At 45.9% G+C, this 24,891-nt stretch overlaps 1 protein-coding gene and 1 long non-coding RNA gene across 4 annotated transcripts in view; one reads left to right on the top strand and one right to left on the bottom strand.

Annotated features, from left to right (window-relative positions):
* Window positions 1-549: 549 nt before the first annotated feature.
* On the bottom strand, window positions 550-3,786 carry LOC108294536. 3 transcript variants are annotated; one of them, XR_001821082.2, is made up of 4 exons: window positions 2,898-3,786; window positions 2,124-2,312; window positions 900-1,017; window positions 550-671 (listed from the first exon to the last, which is right to left on the bottom strand). It is a non-coding gene; the product is annotated as an uncharacterized LOC108294536 (long non-coding RNA). The 3 variants fall into 3 exon arrangements; XR_005197985.1 differs by lacking the exon at window positions 2,898-3,786 and adding an exon at window positions 2,405-2,533; XR_005197986.1 differs by lacking the exon at window positions 2,898-3,786 and adding an exon at window positions 2,413-2,533.
* The window catches only part of EGFR (epidermal growth factor receptor), a 202,155-nt gene continuing 179,246 nt past the window's right edge, over window positions 1,983-24,891 (top strand). Inside the window, exon 1 of the mRNA XM_017516423.2 lies at window positions 1,983-2,328. Coding sequence (XP_017371912.1) covers window positions 2,241-2,328 — 88 coding nt within the window. The 5' untranslated portion in view covers window positions 1,983-2,240. The remainder of the gene's footprint in view (window positions 2,329-24,891) is intronic.

Below are 24,891 nucleotides of genomic sequence, written 5' to 3'. Positions count from 1 at the left end.
GCTGACAGCATTCCAGGCTGAGGGCCTCCAGCAGACTCTGACCCACGTAGTTATTAACAAGCCAGTGTTCCCTGTTTTCTCACAGAACCAAGATAAACTAGGTAAGCAGCTGATGCCTGCTTACCACTGATCAAGGACAGACTAGAAAGTATTCTCCACGAGGGAGCCACCACAGGGTCACATACCCCGTGTTTAAAGAATTGTTTTAATCGGTGTATGATTTACATATTCTGTCTTGCTGCTTTAGAATGCCCCAAGCACTTTTCCACTTGGTGGGGGCTGAGGGGGACAGCTAGGTTTTCCTTGCCATCATTCCTCTTAGCAAACAATATATTTTTATCATATACTCAACATTTCTCAACTTAAATTGATTTGTGTTATGACTTGTGCACACAAGTCACATTCCCTTGACAGAAAATGCAGTGGTCCTTGTTAACTGAGTGCACAGGACTTCACTGTATTCATGTATTTTATTGTAAGACTCACTCCTGTCTTCATTTTATGTTCCACTGTTGTGCTTCCCGTTTGCCATTCCCTGGTTTTGTTTTCTCTGTGTTTCTATTTGGACTGCTCTCAGCCCAGGTGTGCATATGTGGAGGAAGCACACACGTGCCTGCAAAGCCTTCACAGCCTCTGCATCCAGAGGCTGACTTCAACCCGCAGTGGCTGTCCTGATTCGTTAAAACAAAGGAACAAATTACTTCTCCTGATTCACAGGGGAAGTTCCAGGCTGGGCCGGCGGTGAAGAACCCCGTGTCTGCGCTTGCCCTGCTGAAAACCCCACCGTTCAGGCTGCAGGGTGTGAAACTCAGGCACAAACACTTTGCTGGATGGGAAGGAAAGAATTAAGGTTGTTCCCCTCCAGAGACAGCAAAGGGCAGGTCTGTGGCTCCACTTACTTCAGGATTATGGTTCCTGACAGAGCCGGAAAATCGGGGTTGTTGAATCAGGCCTGAAAGTCCTAGTGAACCTTGTGAAGAGGAGGGGTCTGTAACATGGACCTAGAGGACATTTTTCCTGTAGGAGAAGGAATAGTGGGGATAGGGTGGACTTGCAGAAGGAATGTAGCTCAAGTTCCTGCAGCCCAAAGCGGCTCAGTTTCTTCTAGCCAAAGCCTCAGCGAATTTCCCTGGCATTTCTCCTGTGGAAGCTACCAGGGCAGTGGGACACTTAGCCTCTCTAAAAGTATCTCCACGGCTGTGTCAAGCCTTTATTCCAAGAGCTTCCCTTTGTGAAGCCAATGTGTGCCTTCCCAATGTGTGCCTCACACATTGGCTTCAAAGTACCCATGGCCGGTTGCAGTAAACATTGAGGAAGTCTGTATCTGCGCTCGGAGTTCAGTGCCCTTATTTCATTCAATTTCGAGGGTGCTTCACGGGATCCGAAGGACCCTCGGATTTTGGATCAGCACCTCGGACGCCTGGCACCACTGCCGCGCAGGCACGGCCACCGCCTCAGCTGCCAGGCCAGCCTCTGAGCCCCGCGAGGGTCCTGGGGTGCTGCAGGGGAGGTGGGGACCAGAATAAAGGAGCAGTTTCCCCGTCGGTGCCATTATCCGACGCTGGCTCTAGGGCTTGGCCAATCTGTCCAAAGCTGGTACAAGTTTGCTTTGCAAAACAAAAGAATGGAAAGGGGGAAGGGGACCCTGGCACAGATTTGGCTCGACCTCGACATAAGCTGGGCCTGCAAGTCCGTGGAAACTGCGTCCAGAGGGGCAGTGCTGGGAACGCCCCCTTCGGAAATTAACTCCTCAGGGCACCAGCTCCCTTCCCGCGCGCCGCCCCTTTCCTGCCGGAGCCCGAGTCCCGCGGGGCCCACCGCTGTCCACCGTCTCCCGCGGCCGCTGGCCTTGGGTCCCCGCTGCTGGTTCTCGTCCCTCCTCCTCGCATTCTCCTCCTCCTCTGCTCCTCCCGATCCCTCCTCCGCCGCCTGGTCCCTCCTCCTCCCGCCCAGCCTTCCCCACGCCCCGGCCCGCGCGAGCTAGACGTCCGGGCAGCCCCCGCGCCGCGCGGCCGCAGCAGCCTCCGCCCCCCGCACGGTGTGAGCGCCCGCCGCGGCGAAGGCGGCCGGAGTCCCGAGCGAGCCCCGGGGGCCACCGCCGCTCAGCCCGGACGACAGGCCACCTCGGCGGCGTCCGCCCGAGTCCCCGCCTCGCCGCCGCCACAGCCACCGCGCACGGCCGCCTGACTCCGTCCAGGACTGATCAGGGAGCGCCGGAGCGAGCTCTTCGGGGAGCAGCGATGCGACCCTCCGGGGCGGCCGGGGCGGCGCTCCTGGCTTTGCTGGCTGCGCTCTGCCCAGCGAGTCTGGCTCTGGAGGAAAAGAAAGGTAAGGGCGTGTCCCCCCGGCTCCCGCGCCGCCCCCGGAGCGCGCCCCGGACCCCGCAGCCAGCTCCGCAGCGCACCAGCGCACCGGCTCGGTGCCCCGCGCCCCCGCCCGTCCTTTCCTGTTTCCTTGAGATCAGCTGCGCTGCCGGCCGGGACCGCGGGAGGAACGGGACGTTTCGTTCCTCGGCCGGGAGACTCCGCGGCGGGCGGAGGAGGAGACGGGGAGGGCACGGGGCTGCGGGCGGGGCGGAGAACGGCCGCCGGCACCTCCTGCGGCCCGGACCGCTCCCAACTTTTCTCCCTCACTTTCCCGCTTCTCGGAGCAGGATCTGCGTCCGTGGGCCGGTGGGCACCGGGGGCCGGGGGCCCGCATGGCGCTGCGCGTTGTCCTCCCAGGGCGCGGCGGGGTCGGAACACGCACCCGGGGGGCCAGCGCTGCCCACCCGCAGGGGCCGCGCGGTTTAGGGAAGCTGAGGAAGGACCCTGAGAATACAGCCTCCCCTCGGACCCCGCGGGACAAGCGGCTTCCTGAGCTGACCTCCCCGCCTCCGCCCTCCGCGCGAGTCTCACGCTGAAGCCGGCGTGGGTCAGCCTGGCCCCGGCCCGTCTCCCAGCCCCCGCGAGCCTCGTTCCCGCGAGTGGAGTCGCAGCCTCCACCTGGGAGCTGGGAGAACTCGTCCGCCACCACCTGCGGCTCCCGGGAAGGGGTGGTGCTGGCGGCAGTTAGTTTCCTCCTTGGCAAAAGGCAGGTGGGGTCCGACCCGCCCCTTGGGTGCAGACCCCGGCCGGCAGCTCGCCCCGCCTGGCGCGCCCTGGTCCGGCCGGTCCAGGTGTGTCCCTCTGGGGACCCGACCTCCCTCCGGGGCGCCCCCCACCGAAAGCCACGGGCTCTGGTTCGCTGGCCATCTCACGGGGATGTCCGGGTCTTCCACGCCTGCAGCCCTTCGGTCGCGCCTGGGCTTCGTGGTGGAACTGGCCGCGGCTGTCCGGCCACTCCAGGGGGGACCGCGGCACTCTTGCGCGGAAGCTCCGGGAGCAGAGCCCATCCTGGCCACACCATGGTGTTTCAAAATGGGGCTCACAGCAGACTTGCCCTCTCAAAACCCGGGGAGTTTCTTTCTTGGATGTTTCTCTTTGCTGTTTGAAGAATTTGACATTGGGCCAACCAAAATATTAAACCTGTCACACACACACACACACACACACACACACACACACACTCTCACACACACCGGATTGATGTCCCTGGTTCACGTGTGCCAAGTCTCCAGACAGAACATGAGCGAGTCTGGCTTCGTGACTACCCCCATAAACCCATTTGACATGGGAAACATGCCTCAGGTTTAATTGCACAATTCCAGCCTTGAGCTGCGCGGGTTCCAGGAGCCAGGCCCGTACTTGCTGTTGATGTCACTGGCATGAGGCGTTGGGGTTTGGTGCCCAGCACGGTCGTTGGGGGAGGGACAAGGCATAGAACAGTGGTTCCCAGATCTTGCTGCAGTTTAGAATTACCTGGGATTTTTTAAAACCAAAACAGAAACCAGTGTCTGGCTCCCACCCCCAGACATTCTGATTTAATTGACATGGGGCAAGACCTGGACTTGGGATTTTTTTTTTAATGCTCTTCATGTGATCTGTTGGGCAGCCAGGTTTGGGGATCACTGGACGGAAGAAGGATTGTTAAAGTCTCCGGAGAGATTACTTGCCAATGCAAAGAGCTCTTTGAGGACATCTGGAGTTTTAACAATCTTGCCAAATATAGGAAAGAGGGAAAAGGTAGGGTGTGATTCCAATAATAAAGGATTTCTCTTCTCACTGAAGGAACTCGTGGAAAGATTCCTCCTCTGCTGAGCCTGCGTGGCCCTGTTAGTCAGGTGCCAGCCCTGTCTCTGCAGAAGAGCAGAGACTCTTCTCTTTATTTTAAATTAAACATGCAGAGCACCTCCAAAGCATCACTTTCCTCCCTCCAGCGGTGTTCTTGTTCTTTGATGTTACTCGCTTGAACAACACTATTAGTGGCTTGAAATTTGTTCCTGAGAAAAATATAAATACCACTTAATTTGCCTGTTTGTCCCACATTCACTCAGAATGCTCCTGAAGATGACAGAGAGCAGGTGAACAGACGCTATTCCATTACGGTAGCATAAAATACTGAATGTTCAGGGGCAATTATTAAAATAGGAGATGAGCTCTTTCAGCAGAAGTTTGTTGAAGGCCTGTGTCTATCAAGTTCAGTCGGCTTTGTTCAAGGTGCACTTTGTTTGGTTCCGGGACATGCTAACTTCTGGGCTTGCTGCTCTTAGAGCAAATGACTGCCACACACTGTTTCCTGCGTCCTTTCAGTCCTCACGTTAAGCATAAGAGGCGTGCACTCCCCTCCTATGGGGGAAACTGAGGTACAAAGGATTAAAGTGAATTTCTCGCAGCTGATAGGAGGCAGACGTGAAATTCACACGCAGGCCTTCTGACTCCAGATGCGTCTCTCAACTTCCAAATGCCACTGCCTCGTCCGAGTTCTGGTTTCAGGAGATCCAGGTCAGGTGTGTGCGAATGTTTAATGTCAGAGCTAGCAAGGGGAAAGGGCCCAGAAAGCCGGCTCATGAAGATGGGCCCCTGTCTGAAGCTTGAACAAGCGTGGGCTGTCCAGCAATCTGCGTTCCTGCAGAGTTCTTCGGCCCTCTGTCTGGTCACTTTCCATGGAGGCTGCTCAGTCCCCAGGTCAGTGAGCGTGCAGTGGAACCTGCTTGAGGGATGCTGAGCAAACCCCTGACTCTTACAGGATGAAGTGGTAAAGGTGCTCCCCTGAAGGGACCCGGGAAGTACTCCAAGGGGAGTCAGAATTCCCTACTGAGGGAGCTTTGTGGGAATAAGCCTGCCCAGCCCCACTTCTGGAGACATTCCCATTCAGTAGGTCTGAGCTGTCTTAAAGAGAATGCAAAGTGTGAATGTTAATCATATCCAAAGTGGGGATATTAATGGTATCCAAAGTGAGATCTACCATCCTCCCTCTTTGAAGGAGGTCAGATCTGGAAAGCCCAAGCCGGGCCTGTCAACTGGGGACCTTTCTTCTCACTCCAGCTCAGGGTGAGGGTGGACAAGTCACTTTGACCCTTCAGGCTTCTGACCTGTTCATTCCGAATTCAGTGAATATTTACTGAGTGCATAGAATATGCTAGATTTTCTGGGTTAAAGGGTGAAAGGGGTTGAGTTTTAAGGGTTTCTGCTCTTGCTTCCAGATTGCTTTTCAAATCTGGAAAGCTGACCGGTGGTCTGTGTGTTAGACTGACCATGGCATAGCACAGACTACAAGAAACTGGCTAAGATCTCCAACGGGCTTTTAACAGTAATTTCTAGCTTCACACAGTTAGTTTCATAATTCATAATTTTTCAAAAACTTCTGGTTTGAAGGCACCTATTGCCAAAAGTCCATTGTGCTGCATAATTACACTTGGTCCACGTGACAGCACTAACATGTTCTGAAATGTTTTTAGACATCTCAGTAAAGATGAAGGATTCCTCTCTGTTTGAAAAGAAAATATTCCTTGTTTTTACTTTGATCTAAGCTCCAAGACCAGCAGCTAGCGTCTGAAACTTTTTTGACGAGAGTGACAAACTAGCCCTAAAATAAAGGCAATTGATGATTATGGGCACTGAAGGGAAGGTAAGCCCAGACTCTTGTCCCGGATTAGGGATGGGTCACAATGTTGAGGACATTTCGCCTGTTGCAGAATCCACCTGCAGCACAGTGCGGTCTTTGCCATGTGACTTGCTGTGAAAGTGGTGTGTGTCTGTGTGTGTGTATCTGTGTGTGTACTGGTGTGTGTGTGTGTGTGTGTGTGATCGATTTTGACTTTATAAGTACTCTATGAGCTTATTTAACATTAGGTTTGACTGACAGGGGTATGTTTTGACAGAATTTCAAAGTTTTAGAATATGGTTCACCCATAACATTGCTTCCCTGTACATACAATTTTTAAAACCAGATTCTGCTCCTCAGATCCATTGCCTTTTGTTTTCTTTTGTCACCTATGGCCATTTGAAATTATGGTAAGAAACATTTTTAGTCTCAGTTTAATTATTACTGGTTTATTCTTGAACCACTAACCCATAGAAAATCAAGCGTAAATCTTAGCTTGTTCCTGCAGGCCGTTCCCATTAAATGTCATAGTGTCTTCTCATTCCTTCTTTTACATTTTCTCCTACAGGGCTGAATTTTCTGAGAAAATTCCAGCAGTTAGCTTTTTTGACGACATCTCTAGATTGTCCTCCGTTGGGCCCATAGGCACAAGCTGGCTAGTTTGAACTTGGGCAAGAATCCAGGCATTGGAACGTATTCAAATAACTAGTTTGCTTGTAATTTTCACTTTTTCAGAGTCATCTGGTAAAGCTTCCTTGCTACACATTTAGATAGATACACTCAATCCATTTGTCTAGAGAGTTCCCTGAGCCAGCTGGGAGCAGGAGGGGTAGTTCGGGCCAGGAATATCGGGGGCGTGTTTACTGAGCCCCTAAAAGTAAGTGCTGGATTTGACTCAATCCCTGACGGCCCTGAAGTGCAGTATCAGATGACTAGCCCTGTGGACTGAGCATCTGTGAATTACATGTGCTTAGAATAAATTTTACTCCTACCAGTTTCATTAGCTTGCTTTAGCAAGCAGTATGGAGACGCTAGCACGGGGCAGTGGAATTTCTCTCTCTGATCCAAGTTTTATCTCATTCTGGTGGGTTGTCAGGGAGAAACCCAGAGTCCAAGCATCCTTTCTGAATATATCTGAAACTTCTCATTAACAAAAGACTCGAGTTATAATGTAGGTGACGAGGCACTTGATGAGAATGGCTTGCAGACAGCCGCAAGTACACCTGCAATTATACCATTACTAGCAGGGCAGCACACATGACCCTGACTTAGTTTAAATAATTACGTAAGTCAACCCCCATTGTTTACCCTTTGAGTAGAAGGGCAAGTATTGGTACCTATTACAACATAGGCTCTTATTTGCATATTTTCTTTATGTTTGAGCCATGATGAGTGATTTGCACTGTTCCATCCACATGTTGAGATTTGAGAATAAATTAGACTTCGTACTTGTCCTTAAGTTGTCTGGAAGTCAACTGGGGGAAGGGGGAGCTAGAGATAATAAGTGTGGAACAATGTCACAGAAGCAATGACAAAAATCTTCCCAGGACAAAGGATGACTTTTGGGTTCCGTTTTTGTCTTTAATTCTACATGGAGAGGAGCAAAGGTTTAGCCACAAATGGAAGGGATTACTCATTCGAGCTATTTGGTTATATGGTTATTCCCCCAGAGAATAGGATGTGAAGGACATTACACAAGCAGTGCCAATAGGAACAAAGTTCTTGAGAGTGCTAATAATTCCAGTGGCAGGATGAGAAGGAATAAACGGTGAAGCTACCTACAGTTCACAGGGATCTCCATCCTCACTGTGGCTTTGGATTTTGTCCCGTGTGAAAGAGAAATGACTGTGAACTGACATGCTGAGCTTGGTGTTTTAGAAAGATGGCTGCAGCAGAGGTTTGGGGGATGGACTGCAGGGGCGGCAGTGGAAACAGAAGGTTCCTGACTATTGCCAAAGACAGTGGATGAAGCAGGAGCAGGAAGATTCAGGACAGCGGACTCCGGGGCTGATCAGGAGGCAGAACTGGTTGATAAGCACATGGAGCAGCATAAGAAAGAGAGAACCCTAGAGTGGCACCCAGGCTTCTCACCTGGAAGCCCGGATGAATACACAATGCAATCAGAAAGGCTGGGAAGTCAACGGGACTGCAGTGGAGGGAAGGGAAGGGAGGGGAAGGGTAGGATAGTCCAATATGAATATTCAGCTTGTAGATGTTGTTGAGCCTGAAGTGCTCAGATAGAGAAGTTTAGGAGGCAGTAGAATATGCCGGTCCAGAGCCCAGGTGAGCAATGTGGCTAGCATTGTCATTTGCTCAGATATTTCTATGGCAGTTACTTGTCAGGTCACATGACATCTTTTTCCCTCACAGTCTCCTGGCTCCACCTGTCTCACGCCCATGTTCAGCATCAAAATTGAGCCACACCAGGGCTTCTGGATACTAGCTTCTCTCTAGGTGAGGCTGCTATAGTTGGCAGCTGATTAGTTGCAGTTATCAACAACTGATAATATGGAATATTGTACATGTAAGTGTAACGTTAATCATGTGTATATTGCTGCCAGTCCTCAGAATGGGGATCTCTTGTTTCCTGTTTAAGACAGCATCATATTACTTGGTTTTGTACATTAGTGGCTGAACCAAAAAAAGTAGGAGATGATTTTTTTTTATCAAAGCAGTAACTTTTGAACCTTGGCCGTGCTTTGTAGCCAGCTGAGGGGCTTTTGAAAAAGAGGGTGCCTTACTGTGCCCCATACCAGGGCTATCAGTATTTCTGGGGAATGGAGCCTGGCACACACACATTTCATAAAGCCCTCTGGGCAATTCTGAGGACCGGATTATGTGTTGTATGTAGCTTGTAACAGAAGATATCTTGTCCTTGCTCTCAGACCCCCATTGCTCGCCCATCTCATGAGCTCCTTTGAGATCCAGCAACAGTTGCGTATTCCATTAGTAAACCGGTTCCAGAGTCACATTTTATTTCATAAGTTAGTCCATTAGAAGTTTCCCGCAGTGAGGAAGTAGCCAGAAAGAACAGGCTGTCCCTCCTCCTTTTTATAACTATAGGGTCTGGCTTGACAGAGCAGGAGTGTGGCCATCTTGGATAAGCCCCTCATTCTAAAGTTCACCTTAATAAAACACTGCCTAAATCCAAAGGGCATCAGCCTAATGGCTAAGGTCAGCATGACCATAAACCACAAATAACATCTCCAACCAGAAACATTCCAAATTCCTCCCCAACTAGATACATGCTAGCCAGAAGAGCCTCTCAGGTTTTAACTAAAGAAAACCTGTCTTTAACTGCCAAAAAAAAAAAAAAAAAAAAAGAGTTTCCTGCAGTGGCTCTCGCTGGGCCCAGCACGGCAGCAGCACCTGGGAACCTGCTGGAGATGCACACTCTCAGATCCCTCTCTGGCCTCTGAGTAAGATACTGGGGGGCAGGCTCTGGTCTGTGCACACAGGTCCTCAGGGAGATTCTGACTGATGCACGCCACAGTTTGAGAACTGCTGATAAACTCCAGACACATCCCAGGCTGGGATCTAGGTACACCAAGGGAATGAAATAGCTGCACTTGTCCTCCAGGGACTTGCCTTTTGGAAGGGCCAAGAGAGATATACGTGATCACTCCCTGTAATGCAATGTTTTATAACAGATGTGATTTGGGATTTCAGTGGGAGCCCAGAAGAGGGGCTGACTAATTCTACCTCTGCAATAGGGGCAGTTTCTCAGAAAGATAATGCTTAGCTTCGCCTCCAGGCAAAGGGACAGGAATGAGGATATACTTGTAGGCCCTGTGTTCCTTCCGCAAACCCTCAGTTTCTTGTTATTTTTGTAAATGCAAACATCTTATTAAAGTAGATGCTAAGGCGTTAGAATTTCCTGCTTTATTTTCCTAAATGACCATGAAGAAACTTGCAATGTCAAAGGTAAAGTGCAACCCATTCTACATTTAAAAACTAAAATGATCCTTTTTAAAAGTAGTAACCAGAGGTGAAAAAATTGGACGAGGGTCTAGATTACAGTTGAGAGCTTTAACTTTCTCCCCAGCAGCACGATTTTCCCTAAAATGTGTTATGAATAAGCAAAATGACTACTACTTCACATCGTCTAACTCTTCCCACAGAAATCAGAGAGAAATGAAACAAAAGTTTGCACAGTTCTAGACATGACAAATACAGGTGAAACTACACAACTCAGAAAAATGATCCTTAAACTAATTAAGCCATTGGTACTTGTGATTTAGAAGAAACATCTATTTTCTGATTCTCTGTTGAAAGTAGTACAATGTTATCTATTTGCAGAGATCATTTGGAAACAAATAGGTACATTTGTAACCAATAAAGGATAGAATACAGCTGCTGGTGTTACCTTGTGTATTCATGCTTTTATGTAAAACAAATATATATATATATATATATATAATTCATAAATATATATGGAAATAAAGATCACTGCTTGCTTTGCAGCTGTTTTAAGAGCCTTCATGAAGGATTTTATTTTATAAGCAGAAATGTGATATCTGATGATTTTACCACTGTGGACCTGCAGGCCTGCACACAGTGGATGACGTTATGATGGTCTTAGCAGTCCTATTGTCTTACTTATGATGTCATTATGACCCTTTGCTGAAATGTATTTCTTTTACTCCAGGTTTTGGATAGAATTGGTGCATTGCCCATAGTCTCTCTGATAAGACAAACTGACATTTGTATGTGAAAATCTGTGCATGATTTAGTGTCTCTGCTGATACTCAAAATATCCATTATTTTAGTGCCTGGGATAAAAATAAACCACTTGGTGAATTTGTGCAGGTCCTTAAGGACAGTCAAAGATGTCCTGAGGTTTTCTGATCATGGTATACCAAATTTTAGAAAGCTTTTCAAAAAAATTTTTTTTAATGTCAAAAACCAGCAAACATTGAATACCTGAAAGCTTTCAGGAGATTTTATCACAATGGTTTCTCCTCACTTACAAAATTATCTCTTAGTTCATTCTCATACACTGTAAGCTGTTTTATATGCTTTGAATTGTGCTTAACAAGATAAATTAGACAAACTATTTGAGGTTTGCTCTAGTGCTAACTTGCAAGATCTAATGATTCCAACTAGATTTTTAAAATAAAGTCTATTTTAATACATTATTAAAAAGTTAAACAATTATCTGTTTATAGGTAATAAAAACCCCAGAACCCCAATGTCATCCACTTTTAATTAAGTCTGAATGTATGACAGATAAACAAAAGGTGGTCAGCCAGGTGCAGTGGCTCATGCCTCTAATCCCAGAATTTTCAGAGACCTAGACAGAAGGATCACAAGGTCAGGAGTTTGAGAACTGCCTAGCCAACATGGCGAAACCCCGCCTCTACTAAAATAAAAATAAAAAACAGAAAATACCAAGCCTGTGGTCCCAGCTACTTGGGAGGCTGAGGCAGGAGAATCACTTGAACCTAGAAGGCGAAGGTTGCAGTGAGCTGAGATCACACCACTGCGCTCCAGCCTGGACGACAGAGCAAGACTTCCTCTGAAAAACAAAAAGGTGGTCATCGGAGAATTGTTGTTATCACCTGTTGGTTTGTAAGGTACTGATTTTGAGGGGCTTTTAAATAGAATGCATTACAGAACTTTTTCTTGGCTTCAATTTGCTATAATGTTAACAGAGAACCAGAAACCTTATCCTTACAGATACTTCTTGATTTTTTTATAGCTGGTGACATTTATGAGTGAGAATAGTGTATTGCCCTGTGTTCTTTCTTCATTCCCTTTTCTTCTTCCTTCTTTTCTTTCTTTCTTCTTCCCTTCCTTCTTTCTCTTTCTCTCTGCTTCTTTCTTGCAAGCTGTTATAAATTAGCCTTTACAGAGAAAGAAAAATGTTGACAAATGACTGGAAATGAAACCTTACAAAGAACTGCAGGTGAAAACCTTTGTCAGATGACTGAAAATATACTATATAATTTTTGAAAGTTAGAAACTACCAAACACACTCAGTATTCGTAGCTATACAAGTCAACAGTTTTCCCTGAAAAGTGGTGTTGCTAAGGGAATCTTTCTTAGTACATGGCTTATCATATTTTTTTCTGTAATTTGTTATTATAAACGGGAGAGAAAACAGGTTAGAGTCTCCCCTCTCAGTCTTACCTTCCATAAAATAGCTAAACTACACAATCTTCAGACTGCTTCCAGCTGAAAACATCTGTGAAATTAAAAACAAATCTAAATATATGCAAGATACATATTTAAACATGCTGGTAATAAGTGTGCTGTCCCTATAATTTAGATGCTGAAACACTGATGTCATAATAACAACACCTCACATTTGTACAGCACTTCATAGTTTACACAATGCCTTGACATCCTTCTTTCTGAGCCTCCCACAAGCCCACAGGATTAGAATAGCTTTCCACATGGGGAGGTAAGGGACCCCGGCTCAGAGCGATTCTGCAGTTGTTCGTAGTCACCAGGCTGGCGAATGCGGGGCGCTGGGTGCCCTTCTGCTACACAGCACAGTCTCTCAGCATGCAGGTCAAGGTTCCTTATTCCTCCTTCGAGACATTATTGGGTTTTTTAGCTATTGATGCCCCTATCATTTTTAGTTCTATTTGTGAATCAAAGGGAAAATAATTTCTCAAAATTTGTTATACTTCTATTACTAATGCTTAATGCCCCTCACAATTGTTTCTGTATATTTCTGTGTATTTCTGTATATTTCCGTGTATTTCTGTATATTTCTGCTCCATTTTGGTCCCTTTCCCAGTTTTCCTTTTGTTATGAAGTATTTTTTTAGACTCAAGTCTCTTCTGTATGTGTTATAACTGCCTGTTCCATAAGACACAGGGCAGTGAATTTGTGAGCTCTGAAAATATTTACTTTAGAAATGAGAAGTACGACTTTTCAATGTTGTGTCATAAACTTCCGTAAATTTTCCAGGCCTATAAATACTTGCAGAAAAAAATGAAAGGAGAAGGCCACTTGACTTAGCAGTTGGGTCAGTTAGTAATGCCTATGGCAAAATGTAGTGATTCCCTTACAGAGCTCTGTAAGACTCATTTCTACGATTTAAATGAAGGCATACACTTAACCTTATTAGGGTGTGAAACAGCTTTTACAAAAAGAGACTAACTTAAGAAACAGTGTGGCCCTCCGGGAGTGTTCCTTTTCTATATCATACCATTTGTAATAAGCCATTCTGGCTGGGATTTACTTGCAAGTGTTGGCTTTTAAGAAGAGATGGTTACGCGCATCAAATTACTCACTTGGTGGCACTTTCTGGGTTGTAAGAATGGAATGTAGAATATGGCAGTGCGTAGATCTCTCAGTGAACATGATGTGCCTCTCCCAGAAGAAATTTCAAAAGATAGTGTTCCTTTTCCTCCACGAGAAAGGAAGAAACTATTTTGTTATTGTTTATTTCTTTTTCTTTTTCTTTTTTTTTTTGAGATGGAGTTTCGCTCTTGTTGCCCAGGCTGGAGTGCAATGGTGCGATCTCTGCTCACCGCAACCTCCACCTCCCAGGTTCAAGCAATTCTCCTGCCTCAGCCTCCTGAGTAGCTGGGATTACAGGCACACGCCACCATGCCCAGCTAATTTTTTGTATTTTTAGTAGTGATGGGGTTTCTCCATGTTGACCAAGATGGTCTCGATCTGTTGACCTTGTGATCCACCTGCCTCAGCCTCCCAAAGTGCTGGGATTACAGGCGTGAGCCACCGCGCCCGGCTTGTTATTGTTTATTTCTAACATAGTGGAAACTTTTCAGTACTCTGGCAGAAATTTCCCAAAAGCAGTTTTCTATTTCATGATTATAAAGTGGCAGAGGAAGAAGTCCTGCACTCCAGCTCAGCAGTGGATCTCCAGTTGTTATCTGGGTACCACAGGTCTAGAGAGTATTGCCAGGAAAACACATCGATGTTTCAGGCCTGAGATGACATATTTCTCAATTTTTCAGGCCTGAGATGACGTATCTCTTGTTGCATAAGTAAACCCTTCCAGTAAACAGTTAGTGTATTGATTTCAGGGTGGCTTTAGTCACTGAACCTCCAAGTCTTGCAGAGGTTACTTGGGCAAAAAGCTTCATTATTTTACCTTCAGTCAACAAAAATCTACCTAGGCAAGGCAGAACAGAAAGTCCAGTGACTTGGCGAAGTGGGACAACGTGAAGAATCAGTTAGATGAGCTGCCTGCTTTTTCTCTTCACTTTCCACCCTTCTAGATTCTTGTTTGGATGCAGAGTAGGGGCATGCCTGGTGTCGGGGAGAGATAGTTGAATGAGAAAAGTCCCAGATGGGCAGAAGACTTGGGTGGTTATCGGAGTCCATCTTTCTCATGGCGTGACACAGTTCTTCAAGTCTTGGCTGGGAATGCGAGGCTTTTAGATTTGCTGGGCAGTACCTACTAAATATTCATAATGTTGCTCAGTTGCAAAAACAAGACATTCAAACGATGGCCAGGGAAATAAGTAGTCATGAATGGAGCCAATGGGAATTGGGTGCTAAGGCAAGGAGAGTTGCCAATAGAATATTCTTCAGGATCTTGTGTTTTTCTTCCCATTTTGGAAAAGGGAAATACTAGCATTCCCTGACTTCATATTGGGAAGGCGTTAGGCACTCTTTTTTTTTTTTAATTTTTTAAATTGCATTTTAGGTTTTGGGGTACATGTGAAGAACATGCAAGATTGTTGCATAGGTACACACGTGGCAGTGTGATTTGCTGCCTTCCTCCCTTCCCTGTATCCATGTGTTCTCATTGTTCAACACACTGCCTATGCGGTGTTTGATTTTCTGCTCTTGTGCCAGTTTGCTGAGAATGATGGTTTCTAGGTTCATCCATGTCCCTACAAAGGACACGAACTCATTGTTTTTGATGGCTGCGTAATATTCTGTGGTGTATATGTGCCACATTTTCTCTGTCCAGTCTATCATCGATGGGCATTTGGGTTGGTTCCAGGCCTTTGCTGTTGTAAACTGTGCTTCAATGAACATTCGTGTGCATGTGTCCTCATAGTAGCATGATTTATAATCCTTTGGATATATACCCAGTAATGAGATTGCTGGGTCAAATGGAATTTCTACTTCTAGGTCCTTGAGGAATCGCCACACTGTCTTCCACAATGGTTGAACTAATTTACACTCCCACCAACAGCGTAAAAGTGTTCCTATTTCTCCACATCCTCTCCAGCATCTGTTTTTCCTCCCAGGCTTGTGTTCTTTCGTCGAGGTAGCATGAGGTGGCGGTCACAGGTGAGAGAGACTGTGGTGAGCACAGCCATGTTGAATGCACGTTGGTCACCTAGTAGAAGATTTTACAGGCTTGCTGACTTCTGAACACTGTTTTCAAGGTTGATTTTTGGTTGAGAGAACCTATAGGTACCCCGTAATATGATAACAACAGTACTGATCTCACAATTGCCCTATGTCCCATTCACAAGATGTCCAACCAAGCCAAAAAGTCCCTGGCTAAGTTTAAGAGAAGTCTCAAAAGTAACAGATAACAAATAATTAATACCCAGTGACTTCGAACTGTAGACATCAAACATAACAACTTGGTAGTATCATCCCTGAAAGCAGACAGAGAATGAAGAATGATTCAATCATGCAGCTCATCTCTGTCTGCGGAAGCAGCTTACCATAGCAACAGGGAGGCTAAATGGGCCTTAAGGGAAAAATGATGTCTGAAGATGCATTTTATGTCAAAAAGTGTTTGCTCCAGTGAAGTTTCACTCTCTATGTAGAACGGCACCAGCGCACACTTTTCTTGGGCCTCTGCGTGTGTGGTAAGTGGAGGCCTGGCAAGAGTCAGGTCGGTGCCAGCATCCTGGGTAACTGAATGAGTACACAGGTGACCAGGATGTGTTCACAGTTTGACACATCTGCCTCCCAAATCAGGGACCGCTCACTCCACTGGCTGGTTAAGCTGAGGATTCCATCTTTGCCTGGTTCTCTGTCTCATGCTTCCTGTTATTATTATGATTTTGCAGCAGATATTTCTGCTCATTTGTCAATCATGTATGCATCCTGGATGGCATAGACTTGATTCTCCTAACAAATTGGTGTCCCTTTGTATTTTTTTTTCTGGCCATAAGGTAGAATATATATGTCATTTATTTAAAAAGGAGAAAATGTGCAGGAGTTTATTGACCCAGAGAGGGAAAAGGGATACTCAGGGAACATTTTCAGCAAGGAATTTACTGCCTCTGTGGGTAAACGGGATTCACCATGGTGAAAGTCAAAATAAGCCACCAGTGCCAAGCGTTCAGAGCCCTTAGAGTCAGAATTCTCTTAAAGTCTCCAGTGCTTGAAACCTTCCACTGGTTCTAAGTATGTCAAAACTGTCATGTCTATGAATGGTTCTCTCAATCTGAACATTTTTATAGCAGGCTAAAGAATTCTGTAGGTCAGCGATTCTAGGACTAATCTCTAACATCGAATACATGAACTTTTTGTTCTAGAAAAAGCAGCAACTTTGTGTTTACTCTATTTTGACGACAAATTCTTTGTAAGTAGAAAAAACAAAACGTAGACATGGGGCTAACATATGAATACACGAAGCAAATGTACCAAAAATTTCTTAAGACCTGCCTTGTGGTGGTTTTGTTTGTTTGTTTGTTTTTAATTAAAGTGACTCATTCGCCTCTTGCTCCCCGTGAAGCACAGGGAGGAGACGTGATAGGCACAGGGCGGACTCTGCCACATGTCCTGGCCTTGCACTCAGGTCCCCCTGCAGGGGCTGCAGGGATTGCTGGCTACTCTGAGCAATGCCTGTGGGTGTCAGTTTCCTCATCAGCAGAATGAGGGTAGGCCTGGTGCTTCTCTCACAGGATCGCGGAGGGATCGAGTGACAGGCTGGTGTAGAGGCTGGAGCGTGTGTGCGGGGCGGCCCTCTGACTAGGGGAGGCGGGCCTGGACCCTCATCAGAAAGCCTGTGTTCTCCGTGGCTACATGACTCTGCCCCAGACACATTTCCGGTGGCCCGGATCCTAGGAAGTCGCCAAGAGCCAGAGAGGAGAAACGCTCCACTTGGCTGGCCTCTTTGGTGACCATCCCTTGCCTCCATGGCGGGACTCTCAGATCATGTCCCTGGTGGGTCTCACCTTCCCTCAGGAGTGTTGCTTTTGTGTTTCCTGTATGGTTTTGGGCCAGCTTTGAACATCCTCTTCATTTCATTTCAGAAACCCTGCTGCTTTCTGCCTGTGCTCTCTTTACCTTAGGGCTTTTACTGTGACAACTGTGAACGGGACATTCCTTGTCTTTTTCTTGCTCCACTTTCTCTCCCATCATCACCAAAGCAGACGTGGCAGTGATGGCCATGCCCACTTTCCACGGGTCCAGCTGTGGACCCTCTCGGTTCCCCAGATGCCTGGACCATCTTGCGAGGAGGAAGGCAAACGTGCCCCACCTGGAGCCCTTGGCCCTTTTGGCGATGTTTTGGCTTCCTCAAGTGAGAAAGAATGGATTTGTATTCCCCACATCGTTATTGTTTTGGTTTTTGTTTGTTTGTTTTGTTTTGAGACAGCGTCTCACTTTGCTCCCCAGGCTGGAGTGCAGTGGTGTGATCTCAGCTCATTGCAACATCCACCTCCTGGGTTCAAGTGATTTTCCGGTCTCACCTCCACCCAAGTAGTGGGACTACAGGTGCCCGCCACCAAGCCCGACTAATTTTTGTATGTTTTGTAGAGACAGGTGTTCACCATTTTGGCCAAGTGCCCATTATTACTTGATCTGGAATTAATTGAGCCACTTGAGGAATTGCTTGGTTCCCTGATGACCCGTGTTGAGCCAGTCCACGCCCACACCCAGGGCCTCTGGGTTTCATTTGGAGTCCATCCTCAGAAATTCTTTAGGTCTCCCGTCTCTTCACCTCGTGTGTAATAAGGCCTGCACATGTTATATGGAACTGTAAAAAATGTGCCAACTATCTGTCCTTCCTCTTTATCTGATTATTTATCATTGTTCTGTAATTTGCAAGTTAATAGACTGATCATAAATTAATCCATGCTGGAGACTTGCTGTTTTCTACCAGCAGCATATAAAAGTTATTTTTAAATTGGTTTTAAATCTGTGAGTAAAAATAAATTGCTTTGCTGCAAGAAACACCAAAAATGGAAAAGCTAATGGTTCAAAGTTGGTAATTCATCTTATGGAGATCACTAGTGGCCTAGCTGCTTTAAACAGTGAGAGGATTTATTAGATATTTGATTTGCAAGTGGAATGAAGGGTGGTCTAGCCTTTGTCCCGTGTTCACCTTCCACGCGATCCTAGAGGTTGTACAGCACAGCAGTGGCATGTGACACACTGCGAGTGCCTGCTCTGCTTGGCAACCTGGAAGCTATGAAGGGAAGTAGCCAACGAGCCTAACACATCCGCCTTGGGAGGCAACACCTTTCATTCTTTTTAAATATTCACTTTATGATCGGCTTTTTTATAAATGTTAGGAACAGGGAAAATGCTTGGTTAGGAAGGAAGAAAGAAGAAGGTAACTATTGTACATTCCCTAGGTAATGTTTTTAAGCGTTGTTATTCACTTTCAAAACACATTTTATTTGAACTTAATATTTTGATTTTATTTTTTCCATTTTTTAAAAAATTTAACAGACAGGATGAGTTTTTTATAGTTGTATTACTATAGTTGTATTACCATACTAAAAATGGATGGGCGTGGTGGCGCATGCCTGTAATCCCAGCACGGTGGGAGGCTGAGGCAGGTGGATCGCTTGAGGTCAGGAGTTCAAGACCAGCCTGGCCAGCATGGCAAAACCCATCTCCACTAAAAAAATTAAAAACAAACAACCAAAAACAAAAACCTAGCCACTCATGGTGGCAGGCCCTGTCGTAGCAGCTGCTGGGGAGGTTGAGCCACAAGAATCGCCTGAACCCAGGAAGCAGACGTTGCAGTGAGCGGAGATTGTGCCATTGCACTCCAGCCTGGGCAACAGAGCAAGATTGTCTCAAAAAAAAAAAAAAGAAGAAGAAATTATACTAAAAACAAAACAGAATGCTGACTACCTTATATAAATACAAATAGTGGTTTGCTGTGATAGCAAGCTTTTTCTTCTTTTTATTTTTAAAGAATAACACATTCACAGGAAGTTGCAAAAAATCTACTGGGAGGTCTTACATACCCTTCCCCCAACCTCCTCCAGTGGTAACATCTTAGTAGCAAAGTTTCATATATTTATTTTGATATCATTATCTAAGTTTGACATCATTATCTAATATTAAGCTAAACTAGAAGCCCACTGTTTTAAATACCTAGCGATACAGTGTTTTAGAACTCATAGCCTTTCACAATATTATTTGCAAGTTAATTTTTTTAAGTGAAATGATTTTGGTCTTTAAGTTTTAGAGGCCATGAAGGCATGAGGAGAAATGGGAGAAGGGAAAGAGCTGAGGTAGATGAACAGAGATGAGGAGATCCATTGATTCGTTGAACAAACCAGACACTTCGTGATCGTTTCTGGATTAACTTACATGAGCTAAGTTTATATTCTGTTCAGATCACAAGGGCTCCAGTGTGTGTGTGAGTGTGTGTGTGAGTGTGTGTACCACTCTACCCACCCTATATTTATTTCCCCATATTTGGTCTCTTCTGCCTCCTTTATTTTCGGGGTGGGTGTCCGAAAGGAGGGTCTTTGGAAAGCTGGTGAAGCCATGTGACCCATTTCAGGTGCTCTGTACTCAGATGTATTCATTACTTGAAAAATTCAGGGAGCTGCACACTTTTGTATGCTTCTCTATGTGTATATAATACCATTATAAAAACCTTAAAAATATATAGGGTGCCCGTGTACTCCCAGCCATTTGGTAGAGAAGACAGAAAACCTGCAGAGGAGGCTAGGATCTTAGAAAATTCAGCTTCTCAAAGGAGGTTTGGACTTAAAGTCAAGGCAATGCATCTATTCTTTCTTTCGATAGAATTGGCTGAAAGATCTCTTAAATTTAAAGTGGCACTCCTCTTACTGTGACTGCAGTTTACTCTTAATTACTAATTATATAAAAAGAGGGTTTGAAATAACATAGCAACAAAGTAACATACTCCTGCTCCATTACACATATAAAACCTCAAAGCATCAACCAACTGCAGAAACTGCAGAAGGACCAGGCCATTTGGGGATAACTACAGCCCCCTTCCTTGTCTGGTCCCTCCCAGTGTCAGGCTTCTGTGGACCATATTCAGAGCAACCTAGAGAATGGGAAGAGAAAATCAGCCCCATGGTGAAGGAAAGCTCCCAATTCACAGAGCAAACACAGATACTCTTGTTTGTGGGCGCTCCCAGCTTGGCGAGCATTCTGAGCCCTGATCCTTACACCGATTGTATTATGCAACCATAAACGATGTTTGCTGTACCAGCAGGGACAGTTTACTTTAATAGATTGGCATAACTTGGTGGAATCTTATCTGCATGTTTCATCTTCGATTTTTACCTCAGTTCAACTCAATAGGCATGCGTCAAACGTCTTCTGCAGACTGCACGCCGAAAAGCTGCTGGGTACACAGTTACATGGACCGAAGATGCAGCCTCTGCTCCTAAGGAGCCTGTAATCCAGATCCCCATTCTTTCCACCCCATTCCCCCAAGCAAGAATCCACCTAATGTGGTTTGCAAGAACTTAAGAACTGAAAAGGTGGTCACGAGAAGCCAGAATGGGTTTGCTAAGATGTGTGTTCTATGATTAAGTGTAATCTAGCTTTGCAGCACACTTCACGGCTTCCTCAGAGCCTTCCACACGCAGTCTCGTTTGAGTACAGCCAGTGCTCGACTTACAACCATGGTAGGGACCGCGGACCGGTCGTAACCTGATTTGGTCGTAAGTTGAGTAGGCTATATGTACAGTTGAAATGGTGCATGCAGAGATGGTAGTGCTGCCGGAAGCCGGTCCGCACTATCGGACGCCCAGCTGGGCAATGTTTGCGCTGCCAGACACGGAGCAGTCGTGGCTAGCGATTGTGGTCGTAAAGTTGAATGGTCGTAAGTTGCATAGGTGGTAAGTCGATCGATACCTGTACTTGTGTGAAGATAGCCTCATTCCCCTCAGTGAGCTCTTCATGGAGTGATACCATAGACAGTAAGCCTCACACTTCTGTGCTTCCAGAAGACCAGATTCGCATTGAAAATCTGTATGGTCTCTTCACATTTCTAAATTGCCATCAAAAATTTGTTACTATAAAAGCCTAACAGTTGAAGAAATGCAATTTCTATTGTTTGGTAAAACTGACCTTCATTGTCAAAGCAATTAGTCGCTCAGATTTACTTTCTCCCAGATAATAGATTCTGACTTCTTTTTTTTTCTGATTAAAAAATTAGGAAGCCGGGTGTGGTGGCTCACGCCTGTAATCCTAGAACTTTGGGAGGCTGAGGTGGGTGGATCACGAGGTCAGCGGTTAGAGACCAGCCTGACCAACATGGCGAAACCCAGTCTCTGCTTAAAAATACAAAAATTAGCCAGACACGGTGGGGCACACCTGTAGTCCCAGCTACTTGGGAGGCTGAGGCAGGAGAATTGCCTGAACCCGGGAGGTGGAGGTTGCGGTGAGCCGAGGTCACGCCATTGCACTCCAGCCTGGGCGACAGAATGAGACTCCATCTCAAAAAAACAAAAAATTAATCAGGAGATCTATCTCAGTTCTGAATGCTGATTCTAACTAAGATGGGTATGTTGCTACGGGGCTGAGAAGAGGAATACTCAGGCGCACTGCAATTGCACTCCAGTGTTTCCAGTTACCGGGGCACCTCTGCGCTCCCGGTGTTCCACCTCCCAGTTAGTTGCTGTGACTCCGGGCTGTCCGTATACTGGAGTCCTGAAACACGATCGCAGATGGGGGCAGAATTTTCAAAACCTTGATTTTGAAAAGCCACAGAATGGACATAGTGAAGGGGACGATGAAGCTACAGTACCTTCAGGTGGGTCAGTTTTTGGAAGTCGTACAAATGGGAAGTGGGACCCTGGAAATTGATCTGTGGTGCCCGTACTTCCTGCCGAGTCCTTGTGAAACCACAAAGACACACTCACCCCAGTTTGAAGGCTGCTAACTTGATTCCAAGGAAACCAGTGAGGTGGCAGTGTGCAAATGATGTGTGGAGGAAACTTTGGAGGAGTTCCACCCTGCCTGGAGCACGTGGCCCCCGCAGCAGTGCAGCCTTCGAAAGAGAGCAGATGTGGACTGGTGAGAAGCCACGCATGGTGACTGCTGCTGGATGACGCTTGTCTCACCAGAGGCTCCCTTGTTTCATTGAGCACCTACTATGTGCTTGCCAGATGCATACATGCACGTGGTCCCTGCCCTCAGGTTAATAGGTAGGGTTGGAACAGTTATGAACCTGCTCTAAAGTCATTTTCTCAAACTGGGAGTGACAAATGTACCCATCTGAAAATTTGAGAATTTCAGAAGATTTTTAAGTTTTTGTTTATTCACATTGAGGAGAATCTAAATTCTTTTGAACTTATGTATAGGATTCACTATAGCAATAAATCTGTGTGTGTGTGTGTGTGTGTGTGTGTGTGAGAGAGAGAGAGAGAGAGAGAGAGAGAGAGAGAGAGAGATAAACCTCACCTTACAATATTACTTTAAATAATCACTTGCATATTAAGGAAATTAAGAGGACAAAAGGAAAGCTGCTGTTTGTATGTATTCACCTGTTTACCCCGTGTTCCCCAGCTGGAAGGTGCTCTGGTTCTGCACTGCCTGTTGTCCCTTGCCTGAAAACAGTTGCCTCCGATATTTTGCTCAGTTTTCTGGTTGTTTACAGTGGCAGAGGAGAGTATACCTGGTACCAGCTAGTAATGGCCAGAGGTAGAAGTCTGTGAATGCAATTTGTACAACATGGAACCTAGTTCCACAGTTAATGCTACTCACATTGGGACCCATGGAAATGACTTTTCTGTGAAGAGGGCCCACTCACTATGAAATTTGAGATCCATCACTCTAAGCGAATGTAGGCCCTGGATACGGTGGGAGCTCAGAAGAGCAATCGGTTGGCTGCCTTGCTCGACGTGTTTTACTAAGGGCATCAGTCAGGCTTTCTATGGTCTGCTCCTTCAATGCTTGGTTGACATTTGGGAAGCAAAGATAAACTAAGGATTCTAAGCTCTGTCCTGTGATGCTGTAAGAGGAGCCTCAGACCTGGAGGTGGGCGAGTGCAGAGATCACCAGAATGGTGGAAGCCTGCAGGACAGCTGAGCACCTGAGGACACCAGAGGAAGACCAGGACCTTTACCGCCCATATCTGCCACTCAAGGCTGGCAGGGAGAAGAGGGTTTGTGATGAGAAAAGGTGGTAAAGGCACAAGGAGGCACAGAGCATGTCAGCTCCCAAATCCAAAGAGGAATGTGCTTGGGTGAGGGAGAGCTCCTCCGTGGCTGGAGGTGTTCAGAGACCAGGAAGTCACTTGTGGGTTTGTGATTAGGGTGAGGCTCATTTATAAAGGGAGTAGGAAGAGGTCTGTGGATACTTGAGGATATCAGTAATTAAGAAATATATTGTGTACATCCCATTTCTTTCCATATTCTCCTGGGCTGTCGCAGTGGCTGCAAAGAAAGTTTGTGAACTGAACTGTGACCCCAGACAGACACGCACACCAGGAATGGTTTCTCAGCTGTTGGAAATGAGGGAGCGCTGGGGAGACAAGTGGGGTCCTCTTTGCGTTTCTTCTATGTGGATACCTTTCTCTTTGTTGAAACAGTGAATTAAACACTGACACAGGATAGTTCTCTAGCTATACACTGATAGTCATAGTTCTCTTACTGTTCCCTCCACTGACTATTCTTTTACTATACACTGATGGCGAAGCAGAAATTCAGAATTCCCAGCATGTGTCCCAGTGAGAAAACAGTTGCACTTTGCTGTGAATCAGGATCAGCACTGTGTGCACTGAGTCTTGTTCCAACAAGGAAAGTTGCGTGTTGAAAAGTTTTGCTGCAGGAAGCCCTGAGTCTTCTGCATCAGGCTTGTAAGTGGGCTCTGCTGAGGTCACAGGGAGGATTCCTCACCCACAGCCTCAAGAAAAACAGGAAAAGTGGATTATGCCTCTGTAGCTATATTGCCTACAAACTTTCTCTGGAATTACTGTATTCATATCCTACATTTTTCCAAAGCAATATTAATCCTGAGACCTTCAGTTAAAGTCAAGTAGAATCCAGAGATAATTAATAGGAGAAAGTGAGATTGGAAGGTCTGTGTGATTGTAGTCCTCTGATATAACTGGAAAATTCTTTCCATTAGCAAGAAGCTTTGGTTAATATAAAATGGACAGGTTAGACTTAGGCAATTTATTTTACTCATTGCTGTATTTTTTTAGAGCTGGCTATAAATATTACAAAGTAGTATTTTAAAGTGCTTATCTCTTTACTCTGCATTTTATCATTAGGTTATAAAATAACTGGAGAAAGACTTTCCTTGCTTTTATTTTTCAGTGTCTACTTATAAAAATGTGTTTTGAACTACTGTTTTTGTGACAGCATGCTTCTTTCCCAGAAAATCTCAGGTTAACATTAAATAGGCACTGGATGTTTATCTGATCTTGTTTATAGAAGCACAAGAAAATTTTAACCTCGTGTATACTTTACTCAATTAACTAGGTAAGAGGTCACTGAAACATTTAGAATTCCACTCTACATTTCAACAATTATCAGGTGAAGCCTACTGCATCTACATCAGAAGATGTTTGTAATTCATTTAAGAATAAAATTAGCTATACAAGAAATAGTATGTGCAGTCCTGTGTGGAAATCTCTTCACGCAGTGACAGAGACCCTGACAACGTCATAATCTTTCCATCAGTTAAAAATATCACTCTGGGCCGGGTGCGGTGGCTCATGCCTGTAATCCCAGCACTTTGGGAGGCCGAGGCGGGCGGATCATGAGGTCAAGAGATCGAGACCATCCTGGCCAACATGGTGAAACCCCGTCTCTACTAAAAATACAAAAAATAGCCGGGCATGGTGGC

The sequence above is a fragment of the Cebus imitator genome, unplaced genomic scaffold (assembly GCF_001604975.1).
Source record: "Cebus imitator isolate Cc_AM_T3 unplaced genomic scaffold, Cebus_imitator-1.0 Scaffold586, whole genome shotgun sequence".
NCBI classification, from domain to species: Eukaryota; Metazoa; Chordata; class Mammalia; order Primates; family Cebidae; genus Cebus; species Cebus imitator.
This window is presented reverse-complemented; position numbering and strand designations above follow the sequence as displayed.